Raw genomic sequence first — 14660 nt, 5'->3', positions numbered from 1 at the left:
TGGCGGTGTGGATGTTAAGATTGTCCTACTTCCAGAATACTTTTTCACAAAAACATCTTAGAAATCCCTCCAGCATCAGGAAATCCATACATCTCTAAATTGGTAACGTTCTGTGACCACTGTACCTTTGAGCAAAACTACCCAGTTCTCCCCTGTCTTACATAATTGTCCCTAAAAGGCCTGTCTTCCATTAAAATGCATGCCTCTGCCATTTAAATCTGCCTGACTATGCATCCACCTTTGTTTTCAGATGCTGCAGTGAAGCAGTTCCTCAAGAGTATCATCCACCCGAGGCCCCCAAGGAGGATCCCGGCTTCATCTTGGGGACCTAGTGTTTTGTGTTAGAGAAATTACACCCCTATTTGAGCCTGATCCCTTTTTGGACCTCAAGTTTACTACCTGAAAAACCACCCTGAAGGGTGGTGGTCAGAAATTCTTCTGATTGATGTGAGTTTCAAGCTGTCATGTAGGGAACCCTTTTTTTTGTTTTCCACAAGAGCAGAGTTTTCTTGCAAACATGCCCTTCTTGTAAGCAAAAGTAGTTTGAGATCTCTCTCAACCAACTCACCAGTCCTCTTTCTTAACCCCCAGAACAAAGGAGAAGGAGCTCTGCATTCCCAGAATGTACACAAGCAATTCTGATTTTACTTGCACAAAAAAAGAAACCAAGAAAAGCTGAACAGCTGTTTGGTATTTGCAAAGCATAAGGAAGGAAAACTTGTTAGCAAGCAAGACTATTTCAAAGTGCATTCCAAAGTGTATTCCTTTCTGCTAAGATTTTTTTTCTGAAGAAATTTAGGGAGAGACCACGAGACCTGTAACTTTGCAGTGAAGAAAGCCGTTTAATGTACAGTATAAACCGATAGAAGGCTAGACTTTTATGAAAAAGCTTTAACGCATTAATCAGGTAAGCTTGCAGCAAATATTAACTGAAATGTAACTAGTCAGACTATCGTGCAAACAGGCTCTGTAGAAGTTTAAGCTGATTTACAATTTATAGTTCTTGCAGCTGTGGCATGTCCACGAACTGGTCAAGCCTCTGATGTTTGTTTTGAGTACAAATGTCTGCAAGTAATCTTAACTTGGATGAAATATATAGGTTTTGCTCGTCAAGAATGTATACCCGCATCTGGTAGCCATGCCTGTTAAACAGAGGTCACATGAAGAATCTTTATCTCTGTAGAAGATCAATATGGAATTTCTGTTTCTATCCTAGATTAGTTGCAAGACCTTTGTCTTGTCAAATAAAACTTGCATTTGCAAGCAAGCTGTTTTTAAACTTGAAAAACTCAGCACATACTTGCTGTCAATATAAAGAAATCTTTATAATACAGAAAATGTCTGCATAAAACTAAGTGAAAGTCTGTACAGCATATAAGTGAAAAAAAGTTTAATTTATATAATTCTTACAGCTGCAAACACTGTGGGAAGCAGGTGCCTGGCAACATTAGGGCACATTCCACCCGGGCCACAGCAGCAAGTGCTACCTTCCCGAGAGTAATGCCTACCCACTCAATCCTAGAGGCAGCCGTCTGGTACTCTGTGCACACATTTTCAAAGCATTGCAGTATTGACTGCAGCTTCTAGGGCAGGATTCACCTCTGCAGTTATGCAGGGGCTTAGCTTCCTACATGATCTTTTATCCAACCAGACCTTTCTCTCTAACTCTGGAAATCTTGACAGAGTTTATTATTGCATGATGAACATAGTACAGTTATATATTTACTTACCATAAATGTAGATGCTTAACTGTTGCAATTGCTATTTCCTCCTTCCATCCCCTCTCTACATGTTTATCTTGGTTTGGAGGGGATGGAGCCCTTCGCCTTCCCATTGCATTCCTTCTTCTGATCCCCGTTTAGGTTCCTTGCTCCACTTCCTTCTTCCTAGGAGAAACTGCTGGAACGTTGTGCTCCCGGTATGTAGCAAGAAGTGATTGACTCTGACCCTGGGGCATGAAAGACCTGAGAAATGGCACCTGCCGAAGACCCTTTATACTCCAGTGTCCTACTTCAGTTAGGAGGGTGTCTGCTGGGCCTGGGGGAATGGATCATATCTTTGTTTTTCAGGCCAGCCATGGGTTTCCAAGGCAGAAAATGTCAAAGGTTTACTGCAAAACATCTACATTTTTGTGGTAAGCAGATACACAACTGTACATTACTAACACAACTGTGTTAAAAGTATTCGTTGATGTAGGTAGTAACCTCTTTTGCTTCTGTTTTTCTTGCCTAGACCAAACACAAGTCTCCCTGTAATATGGCTTTTATGAGTAGTGATTTGCAAACTTTTTTTACAGCGAATCCCAGTCCTACTTGCTGTTGGTTCTGTAGTACATCACCATTCCTTTTACATCATGTTTAGATTTTCAGCATAGACTACTGAAGAATTTCTGCTGCGGGAGCTTTCCTAGTGGTGAACTGTGGTTACTAGTCACAGATGTGCCTGGCTTTTATACCTCATAGCTTGTAAGTTCAATTCTCAGTCTGAAAAACAAATTAAATAAGCTTCTCTTTCAAATCTAATATTCAGGTGCAGCTTAAAGTTCTTTGCAAGTGAACACCTCTAACAAACGTCAAGGCGTCATTGCAAAAGGTAAACTGACATTCCTGCTAGAAACTATTAAGAAAAAAAAGGAAACCTGTGTCCTTTCATTTCAGTTTGGTAGATAGTTACTACAGAGTAAATGTCATCACAGTGCACTATATTCCTCCATAAAATAATAGTCAAGATTTTTTGACCCCACATTTCAGTCCTCATCAGAGCATTTGTAAATCACAGATTAGAACAGTAATCATTTAGTGATGCAGGGATTGTAGTACTGCCAAAAGGATCAGTATATGATTGAAAACATTTTTCCAGGTATTGAGTGCAGTCATTCTTTAAAAATCCAGTCAAGGTCTGCGTATATCTGCATGTAATGAAAGCCAAGAGTGAACTTAAAATACCCACTAAGAAAATACAGATCTTTCTTTGTCGGAAATTAATAACCGTCACCCAACTGACCCCAAAAAATGGTTAATATCCTAGCTAACAAATTCATTGTAAATTTTACTTCACTCATAGTTAACAGCTGTTGCAGAGGTTCCAAAATCCCAGCCACCCCTTTTTATTACTATTAAACAAATTCTCTCAGCCCTTTCAAAAAATCAGAACACCTCATTTGTGTGCTCTGATAATACAGCATGTTGCCTGATTGTCTGTGCTAAATAATGGCTAACTGAAGTTCTACTTAGCCTGTTTGGTCTAAATCTCTTCACTGGTTGCCTTCTTGAAGTCTGGAAAACATCCATTTTACATCCATTACAGAAAGATGGCCCATAGACCCTGGTATCTATAGACGTATTAGCTTCACATATGGGAGCTAGTGAGACTATGGTCTGTATTTTCTCAGACCTCATTAACCTGGATATTGAAAATGTCTTCACCCTGGCCCCTCCTCAGTTCAGCTTTGTCAAATTTAAGATCTTGCCTCTCTAACTTTTGCCCCATTAATTTCTTTGAAAAAGTAGTCAAAGCAGTGAATAATGGTTATGCAGTGTGAGTAATGGGTATGCAGTGGAGAAAGAATGTCTGGACCTGGCAAAAGCCTTTGACACTATTCCCGTTCCAGGTTTCATTGACAGACTTGTAAATTTGAATGTAAATCTTTTAAGTTGTGAGCTGGATAGCTAATTTGTTGCCTGACAGAACCCATGAGGTTAGAGATGCATTTGTGACTTCTAGTCACAAAAATGTTTAGTGGTGTACTACAGATCTGATTGTTGGGTTATCCTGTTTGACATCTGTTTCTCAGACATTCAGCCCAACACTTCGGGTTTATTGTAAACGAAGTTTGTTGATTGATGTAAATTTGTTGCTGTTCACTCTTCACTGACTTGCAATCACTCCAACATGGGTTAGACGTTAAATGAAAAAAAAATGTAGTATACTAATAGATCTGAAGTAGGAGATTCATTTGTCAGCAACCTGTGGGTATGGATCCGATATCGGATCCGAACCGGCATGGTTTATCCAGCTATGGATCCGAGCTCCTAGCTCCTCCCCTCACCCATAATGCCCTGCTCTCCCTAGATGACCTCAGATCTAGTTTGCCGCGTTCATGGTGACAGCTTGATCTTTGAGCTCCTACAGCTAAGTGGAAATTTAGTTATTTACTAAGGGTTTTTTTTTTTTTATCTTTTAATAGTACCTTTGTGTGAAAGTTTTAGGTTCCCCACCCATTTAAACTATTTTTAGTTAAATTACTAAAATTTTTTTGTAATTCCCTCCCCTCGTTGGTAGCGTAGTTGTGTGTGCATGGTCTTTGGGGCCTGTAGTGTGACTGTGTAGTTAACTTTGGTTAACTTGTTAGTTTTATTTTTTTCTGTTAAAAAAAAAAAAAAAAAAAAAAAATGTCAGAAGCCCCAAAGGCGATTTTCTGGAAGTGCTCTGAGTGTGGCCATAAGCTGTCCCCTGCTGATGGCCACACTCGGTGCGTTCGATGCCTTGGGGTTGAACACCTCACTTCTGGATGTTCAATCTGTGCAGGGTTCAACCCCAGGGCATTGAAGGAGCGGAGGTCGAAGCTGGTCTTGGCGGGACTTTTGCCCCCGGACTCGGCTTCGGCCTCCACCCTGTTGGTAGTTACCGCTTCTGCTGTACCTGCCCTACCTGCTCCCGCTCCTCCTCCTGGGACTTAAACTCCTTCTATGGGTTCGGAGGACAGGGAAGCTAGGAAGAAGGATCGGAGAGAGAAGCACCACAAGCGGCGGGCCGAGACCTCCGTCTCGGCCCCACCGGCTAAGCAGGCTTCTCCTCCGGCCTCTCTAGCTACTGGCTCTCCTCCTCCTCGGCTCCGGTCCCCGACCTTTTCACCGGGACCTGAGGAGGAAGAGACCCGACCTCCTTCCTCGGTAGCCTCTTCGAGGTCGACTTATAGTCTTTCTGACGCCGATCTGGACTGGATGATGCGAAGGTTCATCCAGGCCCAGATGCAGATGGGAGTGCTCCTGCCTCTCCCCCCCCCCCCTGGGGGGGAGCTCTACCCCTTTTTTCAAGCCCAAAGCTCCTTCTCTGACCCGCTACCCAGGTTCGGAGCGCTCGGAGCTGGGCAGCTTTGGAGCCGGGGGTGGGTCGGCTCCGATAGTACTGGCTACTTCGGATCTGACCCTGCCCTCGAGTGTGTCGGATCCGACCTCTCGGAGCCTTGGCCCGAGTTTCGGATCCAAGGGACTCAGTGTGTCTTCGGCGCCGTCCGTGTCGGAGCGCACTGGTCCCTCGGATCAGAGGGGCTCGGCGCCGGCTCCGATCCACTCCTCTGATCCGAGGGGGGAGCCGACTGTCGGATCCTTTGGTCGAGGCCGGCTCCCCTTAGGCTTTTGATGTAGTGGAGAGGGCTCTGTTGAGGGCTTCCGGACCCCCGGCACTTGCTTCGGCTCCGTCCCGCACTCCATCTGCTCTGGGTCAGGCTTCCATCACCTGGCCACTGGGACAGCCCGTTTCGATGCCCCAAGCAGTTCCTGTGGAACTAGACACTGCTTGCGAGGGCTCCTCGGACAGCCACCCCGAGGAGGCACCTCGCAAGCACACGTGTAAAAGGAGGTACATAGACTCCCCCGAGTCTTTAACTGAAGACACGGACTTGGAGGAAGGGGAAGGCTCCCCAAGATCACCCCCCCGAGGATGTCTCCTTTGGAGACATCATGGAAATGCTTCGTATAAGAGGTGGGTGGCCTGCCCCAAAGTCTTCTTTGGATGAGTCCGTGTTCTTGGAGGCATTCGAAGCGGGCCCGTCTACCTCTTGGGTGTTCCCCTCCTGCCGACCCCCTGGTGGACCTTATTACCACCAGGGCGTGGAAGGAACCGGACACCGTGGAGCCAATCCCCAAAAGGCCTGACAGGATTCTCAGCCCCCCTGCTGACCGTGCCCACTGGAGTAAGGGTCCTCCGGTAGATGCCATGTTGACGGCAGCAGCCACCAAGAGGGAACTCGCCCAGGAGAGTCCCTCAGTCCATCATCCGAGCAAGGAGTCTCGGATGATGGACCACTTGGGGAAGCGAATGTTTAGTTCAGCGACCTTCTCGGTGAGGGCGCTCAACTATCTGGCACATGTTATTAGGATGCAGCGCGATCTTATTAAAGAATACGCTGCATCCCCCCCAGAGTCCATGTCGGAGGAGGACAAACTGTTGCACTCCACCCGTATGGCCACTCTTCGGTCTGTTACAAATACCTCTATGCGGTTGCTTTCCCATGCTACTGAGGGAGCCGCTAGAGCTGCAGGAGTAGGCCTAGTCACGAAACGCCAGGCCTGGCTCCGCCATTGCGATTTCACGGAGCCCTTCAAGGCGTCTTTCGCGAACGCCCCCTTTGATGGTTCTGCCCTTTTTGGCAAGACGGTTTGCGACACCTTGGTCCAGAGCGAGAAGGACGGGAAGACGCTGTCTGCCGTCGGAGTCCGCTTCTCTGTGCCCCAGAGGTCCTACTCTAGAAACCAAAAGGGCCAGAAGAAGATGTGGTTCCGGAAGTCGCAGCAATCCCAACCCTCTCCGGACAACCAGTCCTTCCATGGCAGAGGAGGACAGGGCGGACGCCGCCCCAGGGGCCGAGGGGCTCCCAGGAATTTCGGGTCCAGAGAACCTTTCTCTGAGCGGCCCGCGCAGCAACCTTGAGGGGTTGCCCGACTGCTCCACTCTGGAGGCAGTCGGGGGACGTTTTTCGGAGCACCTAGCGGCATGGGAGTCCATAACAACAGACCGCTGGGTCCTCCATATTATATCCAGAGGATACAAAATCCCCTTTCTCCACGTCCCGAAACCAAAATCCCTCCCCGACGTTCCACCCGATCAGAGGTAGGCCGCTTCAGCAGAAATTGGTTATCTGCTGAGGAAAAGAGCCATCCAGCCCGTCCCCCCAGACCAGATCGGATCAGGGTTCTACTCCAGGTTCTTTTTAGTGCCAAAAAAGACGGGGGACTTAAGACCCATTTTAGATCTGTCCCTATTAAACCTGGCAGTTCCCAAGGAGAAGTTCCGGATGGTCACCTTACAATCTATCCTCCCCCTTCTGGGAGAGAATCACTGGATGTGCTCCATAGACCTCAAGGATGTGTACTACCACATACTAATGGACAGACGGTCCAGGAGGTTTCTTCGCTTCCGGCTTGGAGCCAGTCACTGCCAGTTCAGGGTCCTTCCCTTTGGTCTCACCACAGCCCCCAGGGTGTTCACCAAAGTATTAGCAGTGGTTGCGGCCCACCTGAGGCTTCAGGGGGTGCAGGTCTTTCCTTTCCTGGACGACTGGCTTCTCACCGCCCCAACAAGGCATCTACTATCTTTGGCAAGGGACTCCTTTCTTCAGCTAGCTCCCTGGCTAGGTATCACAATAAATGTAGCAAAGTCCAACCTGGCCCCTACTCAGCTGATAGATTTCATAGGTGCCAGGTTAGACACAAGAAAGTTAAGAGCCTTCCTCACAACCGACAGAATTCGGAATCTACGACTCCAGGTGCGGGCCATCCTCCACTCCAGCTCAGTTCCGGCGGAATTGGTCCTGAGGGCACTAGGGTCCATGGCGGCAGCGATTTCTCTTCTCCCGCTCGCCCGCCTGAACATCCCCTGCATCACCCCATTGCAATCAGCAAGGCTTGCAAGCGGTCTCTTTTGTGGTGGCTCCATTCAAAGGATCTCCAAGGAGGCCGCCCCTTTTGTGCATCTCCCCCCCCTTGCCACAGTGACCACAGACGCGTCTCGCCTCGGGTGGGGGGGGCATTTTGCGGGACGGACGGTCCAAGGCACGTGGAACGACTCCGAGACCTCCCTGCATATCAATGTTCTGGAGATGAGGGCCGTGCTCTTGGCGTTGCAAGCACCGCAGGCCTTTCTTCCCCTGGGAACAATTGCGATTCAATCAGACAACATGTCAGTGGTCTGGTACATCAACAAACAGGGGGAACCAGGTCTTACGCTTTCTGTCGGGAAGCCATGAGAGTGTGGGAATGGGCGATCTCCACCAAACGCTTTCTCATCGGAACGCATATTCCGGGTCGGTCCAACATCCTTGCGGACAAGCTCAGTCGCACCATTCTCTCCCCGTACGAGTGGTCTCTCAATGCTCAAGTAGCGAAACGTATCTTCGCACGGTGAACTCCTTGTTGCGATCTCTTTGCTTCTCCCTTAAACACCAAGTGCGACAGTTTTTTCGCTCTAATCCCCCCACCAGGGGATTCCCCGAGGGACGCTCTGGTGCATGCTTGTCCTCCCGGTCTTCTGTACGCATACCCCCCTCTACCTCTGATGCTCCAGGTTCTTCAGAAAGCCTCTCGGTTGGGGTGCAGAATGATCCTCATAGCCTCATTCTGGCCTCGGCAGATCTGGTTCCCTTACCTACGGTCTCACTCAGTGAATCCACCTTGGATTCTAGATCCCATCCTGGATCTGATAACACACCCATCGAACCTACCATCTCTGAACCTGGACAACCTGAAGCTGACTGCTTGGCTGCTCCAGTTCCACTCCTAATCAGGACTCCTGGTATTTCATCTCCTGTTAAGGCTATCCTGGTAGCAGCGCATAAACCCTCTACCAGAAAAACTTACCGCAGTAAATGGAAGCGATTCTCCATTTGGGCGGAGCGGCAAGGTCTAGATCCCTTCACGGTACCTCTTCCCGTGGTCCTAGATTTCCTTACCACTCTTTTTAATGATGGCGCCAGTAGTTCTACGGTCAAAGTTCAGCTAGCGGCCATTTCTCATTATCATGTTGGTCATGACTCTGGGCTTCTTATGTCTGCCAAGTTATGTAAAATCTTCCTAAATGGGATCTTTCCTTGGTTCTTCAGGCCTTGACCGCTCCCCCCTTCGAGCCTGCGGCCACTGTAGATCTAAAATTCTTATCTCTTAAGACTGCATTTTTAGTAGCCATTAGAGTTTCGGAACTTCAAGCCCTTTCTATAAAGCCGCGTTACTTGATCTTCCATCCGGACCGTGTGTACCTCAGGATCAATCCCTCTTTTCTTCCTAAGGTAGCTTCGGAAGCAAACATTAATCAGTCCATCAACCTCCCCGTTTTCTTTCCTAATTATCAGAACAAAGGCGAGTACAAGCTGCATTCATTGGATGTTCACAGGCAGCTTCGTTTTTATCTTAACAGGACAGCTGGTCACAGGCAATCCGATCAGTTGTTCGTTTCCTTTGCCAAATTCAATCTGGGTAAACCAATTTCCAAAGTCTCCTTATCACGATGGATTTCCCAGTGTATTCTATTAGCTTACCAAGCTTCTGGGAGGCCCGCACTGGACGGAGTTCATGCTCATTCAACCCGGTCTGTTTCTACCTCAGCAGCCTTTAAGGCTAGGATACCTCTGGATGACATTTGTTCAGCGGCCACTTGGGCTTCATCTCATACCTTTATTTCTCATTACAAGCTGGATATCACGTCTAGAGGTAGAGCATCCTTTGGCTCCGCGGTGCTCCGGAATATCCTTCCATGACAGCCGCCCAAGATTCAGGTAGCTGGGGACTCTGTCCCACAGGTTGCTGACAAATGAATCTCCTACTTCAGATTTAGAAGTTATGTACTTACCATAACATTCCATCTTGAGTAGGTGTATTCATTTGTCTGCAACCATCCCGCCCTCCTATTCCCCCTGGCCTTGTCAGTTCCTGCATAGAATGTGTTACCCTTTGATTAGGGTATTTGATACAGGGCAAACTCGATCTGAGGTCATCTAGGGAGAGCAGGGCATTATGGGTGAGGGGAGGAGCTAGGAGCTCGGATCCATAGCTGGATAAACCATGCCGGTTCGGATCCGATATCGGATCCATACCCACAGGTTCATAGGTTCATAGGTTCATACTAGGCTATCTGCCCGAGGGCATTTACAAGCCTAGCCCATAGTTTTGTGGCTTACGCCACCCCTTTAGTATGGGGAACTATACCCATTATTTTGCTGTGCCTCTGTCGAGCAGTGACACTGAGGTAATCCCTGGGGTATATCTGCGATCTCCCATCCATTGGTCAAGATTTCTCTTGAACAAGGCCAGCGAGGTTGCAGACAAATGAATACACCTACTCAGATGGAACGTTATGGTAAGTACATAACTTCTAATTCTTTCTTGGTATACAGAACATTTTCATTTACCATATAGGTGAGAGACCTTTCAAGTTGAATACTGTTTTAAGTGATCTAGGCAGTCTTGTTCATAATTCCTTATCGTTCATTGTGACTGCAATAGTTAGTTCAAAAAACCTTCTATCAGGCTCCTCTAATTTCCAAGCTCATCTCCAGCAGATCTAAAGATGTCAGACCCATTATTGAATAGTATGTGTTTGACATGTAATTGTCTATCACTCAACTTGAGACCTCAGAGATTCATAACTAAAATGATCAGTGGCCTCAAAAACCTTAATCCGGTCAGGATAGCAGTGCTCTTTCTCGGTACTCAGATTCTTGTAGGCTCCTCCATGGAGATCTTTGTTTGGCCTTTCAAGCCAGCAAAGATGCAACTTCAAGTTGCGCTCAAAATCCTAGTTTAAGGAACTAAACCATCATCAGAAGGTAAATAAGTCACACTATCATGATAGATTAATATTTATTTTTATTTAATTTACATGTGTTAACCGAGGTGTCTAACTGGGCCAAAGGCCCTTTTTCAGCAGATGCCCAGGGAGAAAAGCTCCACATAGAGATAATCATTTAGATGTTTAAACAGCATCACAATACATACAAATTTACAGTAGACATGTTTTTTTACAGTGGTATGAAGACAGCACAATACAGGGGAATCAAAAACATTCATTAATAAGAATAACTAATAAATTTCATGGTATCCAGTTGTGGTTTGAAACGAAATACAATGCATACATAGTACATTAGATTATTTTTGCAGTAGTAGGAAGACAGCCCAGTAGCAGAAAATAAAAACTTCATTGGTAGTATGTCATTACATAGTTTCATGGTAGCCATTTGTAATTAAAACAGTGGTAATACTAGTTAATGTCTTGGTTTAAAAGTGTGCATTATTAAACTTGATGGGGTCAGTATATGTGAGCGAGAGTGAGAATTTACTAAGTAAGATGGGCATAGGAATACGTTCCTTGTCTGATTGCTCTAGCCTGGGGAGCAATCATAGCACAGCCAGCTTTGCTAAAGATGATGCCGGTTGAGGTTTTTAAAGGAGGCTTTAGAGGATGTGTTTTGTATGCTAATGGGGAAGTGTGTTCCATTTTTAGCCACTGTACTATTATATAGTGAGTCTCCAAAGCTATTATTGCTGTTGGTGACTTCTAGTAATAGTTTGTTTGATGATCAAAGAGGCCTTGTGGCTGAGTGCTGTTGCACTAGGTTTTTGAGGGCAGGACACTTGTTGGGGGAAGTAATAGAATGACAGAGACAGAGCTGATTATAAGTTAGTAGGTTGGGAAGTTCAAGTTTGTAGCAGGCTTCCATTTTTCTTAGGTCAGTTTTATTGAGAATAGTTAGAATGGGGGATGCATAGAGTAGGGTGGATAGCAGTTGGGAGATGCCTAGAGTAGGGTGGATAGCAGTTTGGAGAAAGCCATGACAGATCTTGTATTGTTGTTGAGAAACGTTTAATGTGGTAGAGTGATCCCAGTTTGGCATGTACTTTTTTTTTTATAACTAAGTTGAGATGACTATCAAATTTTAGGTGGCAGTCTATGGTTATTCCTAGTAGCTTAGCCTGTGCCATTGGTGTAGTTTGTAGAGTAGATGAACTGACTGCTATTGGAGTTTTTGTTAGAACTAGTTATAATCATTAGCTGTGTTTTCTTAGGATTGAGGATAAGTTGGGCTTTGGCAAGGCAATTTTCTATGTCAGAGAATGCTAATTGAGTTGTTTGCAGGAGGGTGGGAATATTTTGTTCAGCATAGATTAAGGTAGTATCATCTGTGTATTGAATGACATCCCAGTGTATCACAACTCTGCAACTAACTTCCATTACATGTCAAGCAGAGTAGCACCCTTATCATAAGATAAATCCAGGTATTCGGATGGCAGCCTCAGATTCTTCAGTGGTCTGTCTTGTCTTACCATCCTTGAGGCTAGAGTGAACTTTTGAATATGGTTCTGTGGCTAAGCTTATAATAGCATGCAGACTAATTGTCTAGTACTTGCTTGTAAGAGCATTTTATGCCATGCTTTTATGTTATGTTTGTCAATTTATTGGTGTTTAACACTAACTTTGCATTTGTAATAAATGCCATATTAATATACTTATTTTTTCCCAAACCTTTTGTAGCTGGACAGTCTACATTAACACCTTGCAGTTTTCAAGGAGAAGCACTCAACTCAACAGAAAAAGAAGAAAGTCAAGTGTCAGATGAGAAAAACTCAAAAAAAGTAGTGTTTCAGAAGTACAGAGACATTTATTTGTCCAGAAGTAATAGCAACTGAATCAAGACTGCCCATTATCAAAGTCTTTTGAGTATGCTACATGAAAAGAAAAGCGAAGCTGCTTCATTTGCTGTTAGAGGGCTTAGCACCAAGTGTAGTAATGCTAGCACTTTAGTTCTTTTGCAGTGCTTAATATGACCATATGATAATGTCATATTTGTGCTGATGGGACTTGTGTCAGCATTAAAATGCTCTGATGCGAGTGAGGTACAGTAGTGAAGTAGCGCAGGGTCATTCATTAATGAATACAGTCGGGAGAGTGAAATCATGATGGTCCAAATTTAGTAGCTGTTGAAATGTGGGTAATATTGTATGAAAGCCAATGCCAGCGAGTGTCTGGTAAGAAGTGGTACAGATTGCGTACATTTTCTCTGACTTAAACTGCAGTCAAGCACTTTGGAATATTGTTGAAAACTGTTAAATGCCAAGTATTCTTTACTTGCTGCTGTTCCTGTGGAAAGTTTGATGATGTCAACTGATGTATTGTTTTTCTAAACATTTTCAGGCTTTTAATTTTAGGAGGATATATTAAGGAAGGAGTAGACTAATTGCTTTAGTGCAAAGGGAACAGACGCATACAGTATGTTACTGTGTCAGAGTTAAAATTTTAATTTGAATGTTCATTTGCAGAGAGATTACTTGCATCACTAGACAAAAGTGGTCGAGTATTACATTTTGCTGGATCAAATTTGGTGCAGTAAGTACAACCATAGATAATACATTTGCTAATCCATTTGCCACTGCTTTGACAGTTCTGAGGACTTTTTTTTTGATAATTATATATATATATATATATATATATATATATATATATATATATATATATATATATATATATGTATATGTAGTGTTTGGAGGGACAGATATAACTAGAGCAGCTGCTCTGAAACATTCACATAAAACAATGTTCATCTCTGTTCATATTCAAGTGCAACATGGATCTATGGATAGGAAACAGAAAATTCACCCCAGTGCTGCCTCCTAATAACTACTAATGGACAGAGGCATGAAATACTTTATCATATGCATGGGATGCCTCAAATTATCTATGGGTATGATCCAGTTAATATACAATTATCGACCATGGCCAATCTCTAACCAAATGGGACAGGTTAATTCAAGCACAAAAAGGGAAACTGGCTAGGCTTAAAATGGCCCACAAGGGCAGCTAGCCTAATACTTGCCTATGAACCTATATGTTTATATATAGTACATACTAAAATTCCAGTGATCGCTGTAGTTCACTTTATCATTTTGGGCAACAAAGTTGTTTTGTAGCTTGGGGACGCATCTTAATTTGTTTGGAGTGTGCATGCTTTTTGACAAACAGAAGTTAGCATTACACTTGTAAACCACTGAACTAATGTACTTTTTTGAAATCTGTTTTCATACTGTTCATAGAGAATAAATCTGGGGTGTTTACTGAATTCTTTTCTGCCACATGGTCATTGGGAGATCGTTGCTGTCCTTCCATTCACGTATTGCAGTATTCATAACCTCTGGGATTCCCTGCCTCGGGCAGCCCTATGTTCGGCCAGTGTACAAAAGCCTGCTGTTACAAAGTACACTGTACATCATACATATACTCCTCATATAGAATAGGGCATAAAGGTGACGTCCGGACGTATCATCACTTCTTTGCTGCCAGTCTGAGTGCATCTCTTGATCGTTGGTCTGAATGCCTATATTCTTGCAGCCAGCCCAGAAGCATCTCTCAGTCATTGGTCTGAATGCCTGCATCCTTGTTTGCTGGTCTCAGAACCATTGCAGATAAGTGCTCCATTGGGATTTTTCTTGACATTTGGTTGCTTCTGGGGGTTCATGTCATCCAGGAATGGTAAATGCCAGTGCAGGAGACAGATTCCCCAAAAAACTGCCACGAACAGTATTTATTTTGCCTAGGTTCCTCTCATGACTGTATGACCTGTCCTGTCAGGCTTTTCTACCAAAGACTCTATGAAGTAGGCTTTCTTCCCTTGCTTTTTATCTGGAGAATTCACAACTTAAGCTCCCTCGCTAAGAATACCATGAAAGAAACTTCCTCCCTGAGTGTCAATGGTTAGGGAAGAAGCAGCTTAAGAAACCAAGACCTGAATCTTCCGCTGTCCAGCTTCCAATGGATGTTTCTCCTGAGGTCAGTGAGAACCCGGAGGGTCACCTGGCTGTGTTGCCGGATTCCTCTGCTGCAAACACGTTGGAGGCCAGTGGGGATCTGGCTTTCAGCACGTCTGATGAGGCTTTGCAGACGTCCATTTCAGATGTTCA

General features: G+C 45.0%; 1 protein-coding gene across 4 annotated transcripts in view; it reads left to right on the top strand.

The window, feature by feature from the left end:
• The window catches only part of LOC122815541, a 704558-nt gene extending 691329 nt beyond the window's left edge, over positions 1-13229 (top strand). For all 4 annotated transcript variants that reach the window (XM_044088118.1, XM_044088120.1, XM_044088119.1 and 1 more), the window contains one exon: positions 12241-13229. In XM_044088118.1, the coding sequence (XP_043944053.1) occupies positions 12241-12395 (155 nt within the window). In that variant the 3' untranslated portion in view covers positions 12396-13229. The remainder of the gene's footprint in view (positions 1-12240) is intronic.
• The last annotated feature ends 1431 nt before the right edge of the window (positions 13230-14660 follow it).

The sequence above is a fragment of the Protopterus annectens genome, chromosome 11.part0, assembly GCF_019279795.1.
Source record: "Protopterus annectens isolate FY-2018-M chromosome 11.part0, PAN1.0, whole genome shotgun sequence".
NCBI lineage: Eukaryota > Metazoa > Chordata > Ceratodontiformes > Protopteridae > Protopterus > Protopterus annectens.
Note: the sequence above shows the minus strand (reverse complement) of the source record. Positions and strands in the feature narration are given on the sequence as shown.